Raw genomic sequence first — 17,500 nt, forward strand, 5'->3', positions numbered from 1 at the left:
TTTTATTGTACATATTCCTTGCTGTAAGCAATGAAAAATGATGCAAAATGTGACCTGTTACTTCTCTCATATATATAATATTGGGTACATACACTGTCTTAACTGGGTACACCAGTTCAGCTGCTCATTGCTGCAAGTAACTAATCAGCCAATCAAATAGCAGCAAGCTAATGCATTCAGCTATATAGACATGATGAAGACAACCTGCAAAACTTCAAACTGAGCATCAGAATGAGGAAGAAATGTGACTTAAGTGGCTTTGAATGTGTCATGGTTGTTGGTCTGAGTATTTCAGAAACTGGTGATTTATTAGGATTTTCCCACAAAAACATCTCTGTGGTTTAAAGAGTACAGTCTGAAAAAAAAAGGAAAATATCCGGTGCGCAGCAGATCTCTGCGTAAAAATGTCTTGTTCAGGCCTGAAGTCAGAGAGGAATAGGCCAGATTGCTTAGTAAGTAAGTAAGTAAGGTATGCAGAAGCGCATCTCTGAATCCACAACACACTGGCCTTGGAAGCAGATGTGCTACATCAGCAGAAGGCCACACCGGGTGCCACTCCTGTCTGCTAAGAACACAAAACTGAGGCTACAATTCAAACTGGACAACAGATGATGAGAAATGTGTTACCTAGTCTGATGTGTATCAAGCTCTGCTCTGACTTTTGGAAAGGAGGGTCAGAATTTGGAACAAACGTGGATTCATTAATGTTTCAGGCTCGAGGTGCATTAATGTGGGGGAACATTTTGTTGGCACACTTTGGGCTCCTTAGTACAAACTAAGCATCATTTAAACCCCACAGCCTGATGTTGACCATGTCCATCCCTTTATGGCCACAGTGCAGCATCTCCTTATTGCTGCTACACACCATGTCCCAAAGCTCAGATGAAACCGGTTTCTTGAACATGACAATGGGTCCACTGAACTCAAATGACCTCCACAGCCACGAGATCTCAGGCCGACAGAGCACTTTTGGGATGTGGATGAAGAGGAGATTCTCATCATGGATGAGCACCAACTGTGTGATGCTGTCATGTCAACATGGACCGACATTCCCGAGGAATCTGTGCCATGAAGTATTAAAGCAGCTCTGAAGGAAAACAGGGCTCCAACCTGGTACTAGTGACCAATGAGTGCAGATGTTAGTGCCTTTCATTTAAAAAATATAATTTAATCTTTTTTTCCATGAGACCTTTTAAATAACATGATAATAAATCCAAAAGCAGGACTTGGCTTAATGGGTTAATTAATGGATTAATACATGAATTACTAAATAGTCAATGATAAGTCTCAACACTCAAAGTCAGTAAGAAATTAATGTGAAGGTGTGAAATGACAGTGTTAGTATTTGCTGCCATCTGGTGGTTAAATCTGCACCCGTCAACACTCCCAACCCCACTCCAGCACTTCACTCACCGTAACCACACGGCGAACGGATATTGCAATTTTTTTTATTGCGATACTGAGTTACCTGACAAAATACAGTCATGTGTTTTTACACTGAAAAGAAATAGTGAGCTCTCACAATGAACACATGCTTCACGCACACATACACGCACACGTACACGCACACATACGCGCACGCCACATTCGCAGAACCTTCGCGTTAAAATGAAAAAAGCATGCAATAATGTTCAAAACACATCTCAAAACTGAACCTCCTCCCCTCCCCCGACTCGGCTGATCCAAAAACTCCAGAAATGTTGGAATGTCCACATGTTTAGGTTCGATATCTACCCAACAAATTCAACTATTCAAAGTTTTAAATACACACAATAATGATCATCGATAACGACACTGAGTCGAACAGTGAGTCGATAGTGATGACTTGCAGCAGGAAGTCACCAAGAGGCTGGCGACGTGCACATTTACATTCTACCAGTCGCCGCGAGGCTCCCGGTTTTATTGGTCAGACTGTCCTCTCAGTCCGCTTATAACAAAAAGAAAGAAAAACAGGCTCGGCCAACAGTAGAACTCAAAAGCGGTGAATCGAAACATGAAACGGATGCAGTTCTGAAAAGGAATAAACACTGAGAGAGATTTTAAATACATTCGCGAGTCATTCAGTAAAATCTGTTGTCCTGGTGTGTGGATGTGATGCGCTTCCGTCTTTTTTCTTCCCTCACTTGGTTTAAAAACAGAGAGAGATGATGCCTTTCTATCACTTCCCTCCTACTTGCCCATTACTCCACCTGCCAAAACCATTAAATAGAATACGCAAGCTGGGAGAAGAGCTTCTTCTTCTTCTTTGCTTTCCTTTTTTTTTCTCTTCAGGAAGTAAAAATAAAATAGTCTTTGTGGGGGAGCCTAAAAATAAACAGCTGATTTAAAGCTTCCCTCATGATTTCTTTCAAAGCAAACAGCTGTTGTGTCACAAGATGGCCTTTCTTTTATCTTCTTTTTTCGTCCCTTTGGTATTGAGGTTTGGTCGTGGCTATCACACATCTCCCCTTTTTTGTCACTGGGGTGGGGGGAAGGGAGGGAGGGGGGCACAGAAAGCCTCGTACCCCCACTTTTTAACAGCATAGTTCCATCCAGCAATCAATCTGCAGACATTTACACATAAAAGGAGCAAAACCCCCCCAAAAAAGTAATAAAATATCCAATTTTCACCCAGAACTATACAGTGGAAGGGTTACATCACCGCGGTGGACTATTTGCCTTCTTGCGGCGCGCGCTCGCAGGAAGTGATTAGTTTCCAGGCAACAGTAGTCTCACAGAATTTGTCTTTGGATTCGAGCCTCTTCACATGTTTTTTTTTGTTTTGTTTTTAATGATGTAATCACTTCGTGGTATAACTCTGGGTTCATGTTTCAAATAACAACCAAAATCCATTTATTACACATTTTCCATTGTCACAAGCAGCACACTCCTTTACACTAGCAGCCACACTGAGTGGTACATGGTACAACTTTTTGGCAACACTCCCCTACGTTGGTCCTGCTCTGTTCTGCACGTCGGTCCATTTAGGGAAGAGTTTACCATTTGTTTGTTTGTTTGTTTGTTTTAAAGCTCTGCTCCTGGTCTGGAGAAGGGCTGCAGTTTGTCACGAAAAAGTCCCGACCCACGACGAGACACAACACACCGTCGGAGAGAGAAAAGAGACAGAACAAGAGAGAGAAAGAGAGAGAGAAAGCAAGAGCCACCATCCATCTCCTCCTCCTCCTTCCTTTCCTTCCTTCCTTCCTTCCTTCCTCCTCCTTCCTCCTCTATGCCTCCCACTCACTCCTCACACACCGACTCGCTCAGGTCCACGGCGCCACCCCTGGTGAGCCGCCGCATCTTGCTGAAGTCGTGGTCGGTCCTCAGGTAGGAGAGCGAGGGGCCTCCCTCGCTGTGGCTGGCCAGGTCCTGGGGCTGGGCCTGGGGCGGCAGGGCCCTCATCTCGCCGCCGCTGCGCCAGTACAGGGTGTATTGCTGCGGGTCGGACACTCCGAAGGTGGCGGCACACAGCTGCGCCAGGGCCTGGCTCGTCTCCCCGGCTCTCCACTGCAACGTCCGCACGGCGCTCCGCTCCCCGTCCTGGAACAGTATCCGAACGCACCTCTGGAGGCAGCGAGGGAGGGAGGAAGAGAGAAAGAGAGGGAGAGAGAGAAAAGGAGTGAATATATATACTGTATTTATGCAAAACACAGGTCAAGAGGCTTATGGAGTGAGGGCAAACGAGGGGGAGGAGAGAGATGGAGTCAGAGGAGGAGTGAGGACTGTATAAGCACGGGCTGATACGCTGCCACAATAAATGAGCCAAAAAAAAACCAAAAATCAGAAAAAGGACGTTCATGAAAGAAAAATGCCTCTTAAACAAAGCTCCTGCTTCCCACACACAGCCGGCAGGTCCGAGAGCTTCACGCGAAAGCCATCTTCATGAAACTGCTCTGTTTTCCCCTGCTCTGCTTCATGTTACAGCTTCACTGACAAACTCCCGGCATAAATCCACTCGAGCGAGTCCACTTCCAAACTCAAATATCATCCATTAAACTCGCTCTGCTCTGGTGCTCTGCTGAAGTCCCCCCCCCTCTCCTCCACCACCGCCACCACTCAGCAGACACAAACTTTTTTCACATTTTCCACAGAGCAAAAAGCGAGCAAACCCAAAACTAACAGGTCTATCGCAACAATCGCTGCTCTTCAGGCACTTGAGCCATTACATAATGTCAGATTCGACCACCTACAGACGCCCTCACAACTCTCTGTAAAGCACACACACACACACACTGTGAAAACATGCTGGACATAATCCTTTTTACCAAACATCCAACCTTGAGAAACCAGGGAGAATCCTCTTCCCTGTCGCTCACGGAAACACACAAACAGACAAACCATCCAGCCTGCCTCCCTCAACACACACACACACCACAGACGAATAAGTGGCTTTTAAAAGAAGCAGAAAAAAAGAAAGAAAAAGCAGTCAGTAGCAAATATAATCAACAGGTCAGCCATTATCAGAACTTACAGAGTCACTGAGCTCCTCGCTGTCCGTGTGCATATTGTGTTTGCCTGCTTCGATGGGTAGATGCAGCTCAATAAATTTCATGTTATCTGACCGCCCACTTCTTCATAGCACTTGGCTCACTGATCCCCGCCTGTGTCAGTGGAAAATCTGGCTGCCGGGTGAGTTAGATCGGCTATTTGAAGCCAGGAGAGGAACCACGTGACGAGACAGAAACGTTGTGGATGACAATGCCTGTTTTCCATGGCATCTGGTGGACCGTTACACAAACGTGGGGCCAGCAGGATGATAATAGGAGAGTGTAGGTAAAAAGTCAGCGTGCGTGTGTGTTAGTGTGTGTGTGAGCGCGCATTAGTGCACGACCGGTCGTAAGCCAGCGGCCCCAGATCAGAGGATTACCTCTAAAAATGTCTAAAAACTAATCCCCCCAAATGAATTTGAAACGTGTTTGCACTCAGAAAACCAAAACAGGGAAATCCAGGTGTGCTCTTTCACCTCTGATTTAAAAACCGGCTTTCCAAAAACTCCAGCTCTGTCCCCGACTTCATCAAGAAGCTTCAGCGGTGATGCCCGAAATCAACTTTGAGTCAAATGTGGATCACTGCTCCTTTTTTTTCTACCCCACCTGCCAGAGTCACAGATAGAGGACAGTGTGATGTTGCTCAACACTGTGTTGCCATCAGTGTAATTAATGTGCTGTAATATCTGACCTCTTTGGATGGATTAGCACCTCTTTTTCGATGTCGCTTGCTTCTTTCGTGCAATTTTTATGTGCCAAAGCGCACTGTGACAGTTCTAAGCAGATGCTGGCCGCTCCAAGCTGCAAAGACCACACGTTTGATACGAGAGAGACTTTGATTGTTCTGCCAGAAGAAAAGAGATTTTAACTGGTGCCATCAAGCGATGATTTGCTTTGTTATTCTCTGACAGTCAAAGACGAAGCCAGGGTAGCCTGCTTCTGAGTGCAGCTTTGTGTTTAATCCATAAACGTGCAGAAAATGGTTAAAGCTATACTGCTGTCCAACACCAGCACTAGTCAAAGCAGCATGCAGAAGCTTTGCAGCTGCATGGAAACACTTGTCTTGGCCCTTGTATGAGATAAGCTAGAGTAGATCCAGAAAGTATTCACATTTACTAAACAAGCTATTTCTAGTAACTCTGTAATTATGCTGAAACTGCCAAACTGATAAATCAAACACACAGTTTCTTGGTGAAGGGGTGAAATCAAAACCCCAAAGTAGACTCCTCTGCAAATAGAACAAAACCTGCAGATTGAGAACATCTGAGTAAAAGATGTTCTGGTCTGATAGGCGGCATGGTGGAGTGGTGATTAGCACTGTTGCCTCACTGGGTTCGACCCCACCTGTGTGGCGTTTGCATGTTCTCTCCGGGTACTCTGGCTTCCTCCCACAGTCCAAAGAGATGCAGTTAGTGGGGTTAACGTAACTGATGATTCTAAGTTGCCCATAGGTGTGAATGTGAATAGCTGTCTGTCTCTCTGTGTTAGCCCTGCAGTCCGAGCATCCTGAACTGGAACCTTGATGGATAGATATTCTGTTCTGATGAGCCTTATAACCCCAAAAACATTTAGAGTAAAAGATTGGGACAGGAGATAGTTGTCCTCCGATGTCTTCTTAAACCTGGAAATAGCAGCAGGACTGAGCGTGCAGGATGCAGGACATAAAATGTCCACATCCTTGCTGCGAATTAGACTTTTCCGTTCCTCTTCACCATCTACACTGCAGACTTCTCCCACAATTCCACCCAGTGCTTCCTGCAGAAGTTCTCTGATGACTCTGCAATAGTCGGCCTCATCACTGATGGGGACGACAAGGAGTACAGAGGACTGACTCAAGACTTTGTGGACTGGTGCCAGCTGAACTACCTCCAGATCAACGCCAGTAAAACCAAGGAACTGGTGGTAGACTTCCGCAGGCACAAGCATTCTCCACTGCAACCACTGAACATCCAAGGTATGGACATTGAGGCTGTGGACAGCTACAGGTACCTTGGTGTTCATCTGAACAATAGACTGGACTGGACTCATAACTCAGACGCCCTCTACAGGAAAGGGCAGAGCAGGCTGTACCTGCTGCGGAGACTCAGGTCGTTTGGAGTGGAGGGCCCACTCCTGAAGACCTTCTATGACTCTGTGGTGGCTTCTGCTATCTTTTATGGCGTGGTCTGCTGGGGCGGCAGCATCTCTGCTGGGGACAGGAAGAGACTGAACAGGGTGATCCGAAGGGCCAGCTCTGTTCTAGGATGCCCTCTGGACCCAGTGGAGGTGGTGAGTGACAGGAGAACGGCGGCTAAGCTGTCATCCCTGTTGGACAACATCTCCCACCCCATGCAGCAGACTGTGACAGCACTGAGCAGCTCCTTCAGTGGGAGACTGCGGCACCCACGGTGTGGGACGGAGAGATTTCGCAGGTCTTTCCTCCCCACTGCTGTCAGACTCCATAATAAAGACTTTAACTGATCAAGCACACACATCCATACATATGCAATAATACTAAGTGCAATAATCCTTTCTGTCATCGTTGTATTTTTACTCAGTTGTATATAGTATTTGTATTTGTATTCTATTTTTATCTTATTGTATATTTATTTTATTTTATTCTACTGTATATAGTATTTTATTTTATTCTATTCTGTACAGCTGTGTACTGTATTTATTCTTATTGTATTCTAATTTTTGCCTCATAACTTTTGCACTGTCCACTTCCTGCTGTGACAAAACAAATTTCCCACGTGTGGGACTAATAAAGGTTATCTTATCTTATCTTACTTCAAGCAGCTCCTACAATTACTTCCTCTTTCTTACAATCTAAGATGTGCTGGTGAGCGCGCAGGGGATAGACTGTTTAATACCCAAGTCTGATGCTTTGCTTCTTACACTGGGCAGCTGTAGCTCAGGTGTTACAGCAGGTCCAATCAGAAGGTCAATGGGTTAATCTCTGACTGCTCCAGGCCACATGTCTAAGTATCCTTGGTTAAGATACCAAACCCCGTGCTGACACCCCTAAAACCCCCTTGAATCCATCCGTTGGAGTGTCAGCATGTGTGAAATGGTGGATGTCCAGGAAACGCCAGGCACTGCTTGGAAATAGCATCAATCTGAGGGAAAGGCAGACTGATCAGAGCAGAGAGACGGAGATAAACCACCTGACAAACAGGCGACGGTTCACCTTTTTAGCATGACAGTGACTTGAAGCTAATAACCAAACAGCCACTCTGGAGTGGCCTCAAAGCAGCTCTCTGCCTGTCGCTAAGTGACCCCATCAAATCCCAGACTTAAACGCCACAAAACATCAGTCGAGAGGTCTGAATAGGCGCCTTGCATCCCATCAGGCTGAGAAAATCTGCCAAGAAGTATAGAATAAAATAAAAGCTTACTTTGGCTGCTCCCTAATTCCCAACAGGGTGCCACAGCAGGGTAGCTCTGCGTGTTTAATTTGGCACATTTTCTTTATGCCAGATGCCCCTACTGATTCAACCTCAAAGGGATTTGCATCTCCTCCTGGGATCAAACCAGAGATCTTCTGCTTGTTGGGCAAACGTGCAAACCACTACATTATGGAGCCAGTCCAAGAAAAATGGAATAAAAGCCACACTTTTACAGGCTTGACCAGAGTTATCCAAGAAAGCTCAAAACTGTAAGGAGATTTCTGCAAAGCTACTGATTAGCATTAGTTTCTTTATCCATATTATCAGTTTAATCCAATTCCCTGCGTTTGTAATAACCTTCATGTAGAAAAACAGATTAAAGAAAGAAAAAAATAAGACATCCGCCTCACATGTGTTTGTTTTTCTTTTGATCGTCATTCATCCACCTGTAAGATTTAGTTTCGTGTCTTTAAACCGTTTCTGTCGTTAAGTCGTCCACACGGGCCAAAATATCCCATTAGAGTTGTCTCACTGCATAATAAGCAGCTGTCCACACATAAATCACCATTTCACACAAGAGAGGTTTGTGTGAAGGCTGTATACTACATTACTCCACAACAAACCCACATGTAATGCTACTAGGGCTTGTGCACTGCTACAATCGAAGCAGGCGGCGCCTACTTGGCTCTGCTGATTCTCTTTCTGTCTCTGGGCCTCTCGGCTCCGTCTGCAGCTCCACTCTTTCAGCGCTTCTTGGACCTCTGGCGTCAGGCAGCCCGAGAACGGCTGCTCCTTGTCCAGGCTCTGGATCAGATGCAGGCTGGCGTACACGCTGGTCAGGTAGTAGCCACCTGTAGGCGAAAAAGGTGTAGGAGGGAAAAAGAGTGTAAAAACAGGACTAAATCTTGCATCACATAGTACTTCCTCCTACTCTGTCCTTAAAAAGATTGTCTTAAACTTCACTGCCATGTTCTGCTTTCAAGAGATTTTTTTTTTATTTACTTCCTAAATTCACTTCCTACACTCTTCCTGTGTAAGTCAGAGGTACGAATTAATAATAGAGGATAATAATATAATAATAATGTAGTAATAGCTACCAAAATACAAATAAGACAGAGTAGATTATGAACAGTCAGTGCAATTTTAAGACAAAAAGCGAGTAAAATGTGAATCATCAAACGCAGATTTGTGGTAATATCTGAAAATGTGTATTTTTGAAACCAGGAAAAAAAAATTAACTAGCTGTCATAAACCTTCATAATATCTGTTCTTTTTATTTTGCTGTTACCTGTGTTCCTTCTCTCTGTCTTTTGTTAGTTTTTCATCTTTAACTTCCTGTTTTAGATTGAAAGGTTAGCTTTTTGTGTGTGTCTCTTCTGGTTTTAATTCCTGTTTGTCTTCCTTTGCCGTTTTCACACTTGTGTCCTCTCTCCTGCATCCCTGACGATTTTTGATTATCAAATACATCCAAGTATCTACAAAAGTTTTGCATCAGTGTTTTATTTCTACTAATCGAATTTATTCATTAAAGTCACTTTTCTTTATATGGGACTAGGTATGTAGTATTAGTAGAAGTTCAACAGCACAGTGTTCGTTAGAGTAATTTGCATTGCCACCATATAAACATAAAAACACATAAGAAAAGCTTCACACAACAAAAAAACACCAAATCACTTGTGAATGACCTTTTTAAAAACAGTTTAAGGTTGCACTTAAAAATATTCCAGTCTGGATACAATTTGATTTCTTCTTCCTCTTTCAGCTGCTTCCTTTACGAGATGCTGCGGCGGGTCATCTGCCTCCATCTCACCCTATCCTCCTCCGTCACACCAACACTCCTCATTCACTACACCCATGAATCTCCTCTGTGCTCTTCCTCTTCTCCTCCTGCCTGGCAGCTCCACCTTCAACATCCTTTGTCAAATATATCCACTCTTCCTCCTCTGCACATGTCCAAACCCTCTGACCCTTGTTTCTCTAACTTTCTCTCCAAACTGCTCAACCTGCGCCGTCGCTCTGATCTACTCATTTCATCTCCAGCTCGGTCTCCTGTCTTTTTTGTCAGTACCACCGTCTCCAAAACATACATCACAGCAGATCTCACTCCCATTTTGTAAAACTTCACTCATGCTGCCATCCTTCTGTCATAAATCACCCCTGAGACTTGTCTCCATCCCCGCCACCCTACCGACACTCTCTTTTTTATCTCTCTCGTGCATTGTTTATTGCTTTGGATGGTTGACCCCCAAACTCAGAGGAATCAAAAGCACCTGAGAAGTAATTTGGTCCTATTTGGCCTTTGGCCCATAAATTACTTTTGATTATTATATCATCAAATGTTTATGTTGTCTGGCTATTACAGACGGTGATTAAAAATAACCTAACTCAGTTATGCACTGTGCTGTCCCAAAACAAAGACAGCAAATGTAACAAAACTATTGTGATAGCTGCTCCTGCGCTGCACAGTAACAGAGGTTTAATGATGGCTGTTGTACCAAAGATATCCTGGGACGACCTGATACAGTGTTGCGGTGCGACCGATGCCACAGTTTAGGACCTACCCTCTCCTCCGAGCCACGAGGGCTCCAGCAGCTCCATCATGTACTCCACCTCTATGAGGATGTGAGGCTTGTTACACTCCACGATCACATAAGACAACGACGGCAGGAAGTCGTCCCAGCTAACTTCCTGTCCTGCATATATATTAAGAGAAGGAAAGGAAAAGAAGAGGCTGTCATCGTTCTTTCTGACAGCTTGAAATGAACATTGTACCAAATAAACAAGTGTACAAAAGCAAGCAGGTTGTGCTGCTGCCCACACAGATACAGTTTGAAATGTGAAGGTTTTGACAGTGAAGAATGGCTCTGCAGAGACGCCTGACCTTCATTTTTTCGTCTTTCTTTTTTTTTTTTTTTACAGCCAGGATCACAAGCAGCAGCGACAAAGCCCTTTATCTGTAAACGCTACAGAAAGTGAAAAGTCTCCAGTCTCAAACCTGATCTTTAACTAAAAACATCACAAATCCACATAAAACTCCAGCTGAAGTGACTCCATCTCTGGCTACCTGTGTTTCTGTCTGTGCAGCATCCAGCAGTCTCACCGTGTAAGGACCCCATGGCCTTGTGCACACACTTGCACACTTGGAGCAGCAGCAGCACCTTGTCGATGGGCGAGTGCGTCCGCTGCATCAGGACCAGTTTCTGCTTCACCCTCTCCACTTCTCGGCTGTCTGGAACGCCCGTCCGAACACCGAGCCTTTCCATGGTGGCGTCCCCTTTCAGCCGGAGCAGGTTCTGGGTGAGACGCTGGGTGGAGCCGTCCTGATTGTGCAAAGCGACCAGGGCTTTCTCGAGGTGGGACCTCAGAGGCCTGAGCACACAGGAGAACATGGAGCGCTCCAACGCCAGGTCTGCGAAAAAGGGGAGGGGCTTGTTATTCGGGAAAACCAGCATTTATTCTGACAAACTGATGCACAAGGAAGGAAGAGAACTAATTTTTGTGTTTTGTGCAACTGGGAAATACTGACACAGAAAGGTCTGCAGCAACACTTTTCATAATGCATGAAATTCCTTTTAAATTAAGAAAAAGCAGAAGAAAAGCTTTTTTTCCAGTTTTTATTCTGTCCTGCATTTTGAGAAGCACCCATGGAAATTAAAACAAAGGTACGTCTCTAGAAGAGGATCTTGGGGCCGCACCTTCTTCCAAATGACGTAATCACCTTTTTGGGTGAGGAACAGTGTTGTTCCACTGTGCATCACTGTAAATATAACTATAAATATAACAACAACCCCTCAAAATTCTTCAGGTAATTTTATATTTAAACAATAAAAATACAATTAAAAAATTGGCTCCCCCTCCTATATTGTGGTTTGGTCTTCTGCAGAGGCGTGTCTAGAAGGTGGGCATGGGTGGGCACCAGCCCACCCTCAAAATGTGATTCCCCCACCACCAAAGCAGCACCTTCAAACCAGAGGAATGTTAATCTTGTAGTTCCTGATACCACTGGATGAGAGCACAGATAGGACTAGTAGGAATGTAACTGAGTACATTTACTCAAGTACTTCACATAGATTTAATGTACTTGTACTACATTTAAATATTTCCATGTATTCTATACTTGGAATGCAATTATTCCACTTCATACGCCATTTGTTTTTAAAGCTTTCGTTACTTCTTATTTTGCAAATTAAAGAGATTCACACATCAGTAAATCAATAATTATAACCCCAAAACATCATTAGTACATTTACTTTAGGTACTTTACATATATTTGAACTATTAAGCTAGTTAAATGGGATTATAACTGTTACTTAGGTTAAATATCTAAATTCTTTTTTCCACTTTGCAAAACAACTATTCATCACAAGACTGTGTTTAAATTCTCATGCAGTTTCACTTTTCACACAATAAATCTGCAAAGGCAGGGCTGTATATGAGCTTTAAATGTTATAATTTATTCAATTTAATATTTCTAGATAAATGCCAATGTCAGTTGTTTTCTATGGCACATTTAAAAGCAACAAGGTTAAAAGTAAATGTACTTTGCACAACAAGCAAGATAAAACCACAGTTCAGTAAAATAAACGTTGCAAAAGTGAACTTAAAAGAAAGCATATTTGAGACACTGTTCCTTGTGCTCACTAGTCAATAGAAGAACTTTTTTTACTTCACACCTGAGTCTTGTGCTTCAGTGCTGCCTCCCTGTACGGTATCAACACCCATGCTGCAGCGCAGTAACAATCCTGATGCTAATGGATTAATGAAATCAATTAAAATAATGACCTCATTAACCTTGCTGAAATTTTAACCAATTTTCAAGTGGTTCGGTTTAGTATTTGTTCCTGATTTCCCATGAGACCCCACGGCTGGCTCTGCATCCCAGCCCACTGCCACTCCATTTACAAAATCCTGGAAATGTCTAAGTGGGGGGCGGGGGACCATTAGGGACCGTAACATTTTATCTACATTTATTTTAACGATTACTGCTCTCAAATACTCAGCCATCATCCAGTGACCTGCGATAAAGTGCACATAAAGTAAAATTACCTTCAGAAAACAGACAAATATATGAAAATACATAAAAAAAATTCCAACAAATAACATTGGCTTGATTTTTTTTAATGATCTCGCCCACGCCGTGTCAAGTCCCATTGTCTGGTTTCAAATTAATATTTAGATTATTTATTTAGAACCTTCATTTAGAGGAAAATAATAATTCAGATAGCAATGGATCTGACAAAGTACGCTTAATGGAGCGATCCACAGAAACACAAATTACAGCCTTAAAAGGTTTAACTACTAACACACATTACTTACAGAGCGTACTGTACTTGACTGTGTGCTTTCTGTTTTGCCTCACATCATATAAAATCAGATGTGCTTTGGATTCGGGAGATTATTGCTGAGCGAAATGTTGTTCAAACTCTTCTGCTGTAGTGCAGAGTGAGTGTTTGTAGAAACAGCTCCTATTTTGCATGGTCACATTAACCTGAAAGCGACCCTCCCTGCAGTTCACCTCCCGGCACAGTTTTTCCATTAACCCTTTTCTCAGAGCACAAACCTTTGCAGAGACACAGGAATCGTTTCAAGGTAACACAAATCAAAGTGATCAGCAGTCCTCCTCTGGCTGCAGACTGAGACTGGGATTTGTGCCTGCTATTCTTAGTCAAGACATAGTTACAGCAGCACATAACTGCTCCAAGAAAAAAATGTCTAGACTGTCATTTCGATCATCTCTCATCGCTTTGGGCGTGTTAAAGCCTGGGAAGACTGAAGGTGGTGAGATACCGTGTAAAAAAGATTAAACAAACAAAAGGCGATCTACAACCTTCTGACAATTTATTGTGAACGCTTATTTCCATCATTGAAAGTTACAAATTATTAGCAGGTAGAGCTAAATCAAAATTTTTTAGTTATTATCTCAAAATTGAAACTTCAGTTTTAGTCGAATTTTTGAGTCTTTTTAGTGGCAGAAACAAGTTTCCACAATTTATGGCAAACATCCTGGCAGTTTTGATTGCATAGTATCATTATAATTAATAATAATACCTTCTTCAAAATGATGTCCGCCCACCCATCGCAGCTATAACAGTTTCAGCTCTTCTGGGAAGTCTTTCCACATGGTTTAGGAGTGTTTGTGGGAATTTTTAAACATTCTTCCAGAAGAACATTTGTGAGGTCAGACACTGATGTTGGACGAGAAGGCCTGGCTCTCAGTCTCCAATCTAATTCATCCCAAAGGTGTTTTTTGGGGCTGAGGTCAGGACTCTGTGCAAGTCAGTCAAGTTCTGTCAAAGCACACTCATTCATTCATGTCTTTATGGACCTTGTTTTGTGTACTGGCGCAAAGTAATGTTGGAACAGGAAGGGGACATCCCCAAACTGCTGCCAAGGTTGGGGACATTTAATTGTCCAAAATGTTGGACATGTTGATGTGCTGAAGCATTACGCGTTCCTGTGCGACTGAACCTTTGACTACTACTTCATGGCTCAGTTGCTGTCGTTCCCAATCGCTTCCACTTATAATACCACTAACAGCAGTGAGGAAATTTATTAACTGGACTGGTTGCACAGGCGACGTCCTATCACGGCTTGTAGAAGCAGTCTGCAGGCCTAGGTGTTCGATTTTAAACACCTGTGGTCATGGATTTAATTTGAACAATGATTTGGATGGGTGAATGAATACTTCTGGCAATACTGTGTATTCATTACATAAACTAGGGATCCCAGAAACTACAATAGTGGCTCTAACTAGCAGCAGGCATAAGCTATACTTTCTCATCTTTGTTAGTTTTTCTGGGAACTCCTTTGTATCTCCCAGCCAATTTTCCACCTCGCTTGCACAAACCTGGCTCCCTCCTCGCTCTAGTCTCGCCTGCTTACCCACAATTCTTAGAGAAGTGCTTCACAGATGTCACAGAACTGAAATAAGGGTAAACCTTAGCTTTCTGTTCAGCAGGTCCTCACTTACATTCCCCTAAAGATAAAACACGCTTTAAAACCTGCCTCCAATGAAGAAACGAGCATATTTCTGCAAATGTTAAACGACCCGTTTAAACCTCCCTGATCATGTAATCAGAAATGACATTTTCTCATCCTCTGAAAAGCTCAGGAGTGTGTTTATTTTTTTGTTTTGTTTTGTTTTTCATTTTGTTTTGGGGTGAGAACAGTGAACTCGTGTACATGTAACGGTTCACATGCGAGCCTTCCCTTACACGTGTAAAAAACACACACTCGGTGGTTCTCCTGCAGTCAGTGGGCAGTCCTGACTAAGTGGGTAACAATTCTCCAGTGCACACTGTTTTTCCACTCATCATCAATATCCTCCACTCCCTCCTCTCCATGCTTCATGTTTCCCTGCTGCATAATCCTTGAACATCTCCCCCATCTACCTCACTATAGCACTCCCCCTTGTGATCAATCATTCCCACCCTCTAGTCTCTGTTTATCCACCTCCCTCTCTGCGCCATCTCTCTCTCTCTCACACACACAGCTCTGGAGAGTAATAGATTACATGTAATGTGATTACAACCCAGGTACAGAAAAAAAGCTGACTTTTTCTTTTCTCTCTTTTTTCCCTTTTATTTTTTGAGTTGTTACTCACAGTTCAGTAACTGATTACATTTTCAAAGTAACCTGCCTATTTCGATCTCTCCCTCCCACCCTCCTCTGAATCGTGCTGCTCTTCAAGTGAGCGTGGGACTGTGATATCTTTTTATGATAAACGAGGGGGAGAAAAAAAAATGCAAATGCCTCCCACCGACGCAAAGCGAGATAAATCAAAATCGCAGCGCAGGAAGGAAGGAAAGGGAGGACGGAAGGCAACGGCCGACCGCTCTCCCCTGAAGCCTCTGAAGCCAGGCAACCATCCGTCATCACACATTTACACACAAGCACACGCACCTGCGAGCGCAGACGCTCGGCCACACACAAAGCAGTCCAAACACGACCAAACCTACGCAGAGGAGCGTGTCAAAAGATCTAACTAGAATGCTTCCAGAGTAACACCCTGCGATGTCTTTACAATAATGAGACGAGTCCCGCTTTGAATGCTATGGATGTGAGTGCAGACGCGTCGGGCCGGGCTTTCCTAATGCTATTTTCTAAATACCAGAGACAATATGAGCTCCACTGAATGAGACTCTACCCCCCCAACCGCCCCCTACGCAAACTACTTTGTGTTGACAGTGCCTTTCACTGGAGCCCGAGCAGCCCACCATTTATCAGAAAAGGCTGTCTGTTTCCACAGACCTGCATCCTCTGGCACAGTGTCTATTGAATCACTGTTTTCTAATAGTACAGTTTGTTGGTTTTTTTGCTTTGTTTTACACATTTCTATCTCTCCTCGGTCCCTCGGTGCACTCACCATCGCCTCCTTTTTTAAATGTGATAAACCAATCAAGCATTCATATGAGAAAGGGTGGTGAGGATATTGTGCTCAGACTGTGATCCAGCACAGTCAGCTAAATTTGATCGAATCCTTCCCTCGGCGAAGCAAACTTACTTTGAGCTCCTCTGTGGCTCAAACTGAAAGATACTGAATGTCGTACAATCATGTTTAACTGTTTAGTTTTGCTTTGAGGTGTGAAGCGCTTTTGAAGATACATGTTAAGGAAGTGAAAGGATTGAAGTCCTATCAGAGCGGGGCTGCCAGGGGGGAGGGGTGGGGAGGATCATCCACACCAATCAGATTATTGACAAAATGACCGCACTATAGAAGCAGAGGACCAGCAGTGCAGTACCAACTACAGCACTGAAAAGACTCACAGTTGAATGGATAACACTGATCATCTCACTAAAAGGAAATTTAGCCTTTATATGGATGTTTTGTGAGTTTTTGAGGCCCTCTTCTAATCAGGGTGTGTGGCTTTATCTCCACATGGGGGATCATCATGTATGAAATCACAGCCAATCAGTTCTCTGGAAAATAGCATCACCGTTCCTGGAAGATCCTTCAGACCTCTGTTTGTGGACAGTTGGAGGGTCTAAAGTTTTTTAATAGAGCGTGAAGTCTCTGTGTTTCAGTAACTGATACAGATTCTTAGACTCTTTCTTTTAAAACTGACTACAATTTTTCATCAATTTTATTGCTCTATAAGCATCAAGATATGATTCTGAAATGGGAAACGGATGTATACTTGTGGACTTTATATCAAATTCATGCCGCATTTTTTCTTTACTTGCTCAGAGAACATTAAACCCCTTTGGAGCAGCAGGTGATAAAGTTGTGATATTGAGAAGTCTGTTAACCCACGCAGACGGGCTCTCCTTCGTGTCTTTAAATAGATTAAACTTTGTGAACTACCGTACAGAGTTTGTCCTCTATCTCTCTCACACACACACACACATGGCTGATTTGTCTGTAGCAGCTGTGTCACTTTCAGCCCATATTGTGTGTGTAACCTCTTCATATGTTTTTTTGTAATATTGTAGTTTTATCTTCCTTCGTAAAAATCCTCCACTCTGCTGCCTGCACTGTTATCCATGATTATGATCAGCAGGATGCTGCCAACACCAACCCGTTCCTGTGAACACACTTGTAGCTAGATTGATAAAGCCTGGTTTAACTCATTGAGCTGATAACGACCTTCGTGTGATTGCTTATCCTGATCGCCAGTGTAAGAATAAGTGAATCCAGATAATAGAAAAAAATGGCACAGGTCTAGC

At 43.5% G+C, this 17,500-nt stretch overlaps 1 protein-coding gene across 7 annotated transcripts in view; it reads right to left on the bottom strand.

The window, feature by feature from the left end:
* Positions 1–1,434: 1,434 nt before the first annotated feature.
* The window catches only part of rin1b (Ras and Rab interactor 1b), a 44,644-nt gene continuing 28,578 nt past the window's right edge, over positions 1,435–17,500 (bottom strand). For all 7 annotated transcript variants that reach the window (XM_082528218.1, XM_082528212.1, XM_082528216.1 and 4 more), the window contains 4 exons: positions 10,935–11,243; positions 10,396–10,527; positions 8,516–8,685; positions 1,435–3,543 (listed from right to left, as the gene is read on the bottom strand). In XM_082528218.1, the coding sequence (XP_082384344.1) occupies positions 3,220–3,543; positions 8,516–8,685; positions 10,396–10,527; positions 10,935–11,243 (935 nt within the window). In that variant the 3' untranslated portion in view covers positions 1,435–3,219. The remainder of the gene's footprint in view (positions 3,544–8,515; positions 8,686–10,395; positions 10,528–10,934; positions 11,244–17,500) is intronic.

This window comes from Aulonocara stuartgranti (assembly GCF_965226115.1).
Source record: "Aulonocara stuartgranti genome assembly, chromosome: 3".
Classification (NCBI taxonomy): Eukaryota; Metazoa; Chordata; class Actinopteri; order Cichliformes; family Cichlidae; genus Aulonocara; species Aulonocara stuartgranti.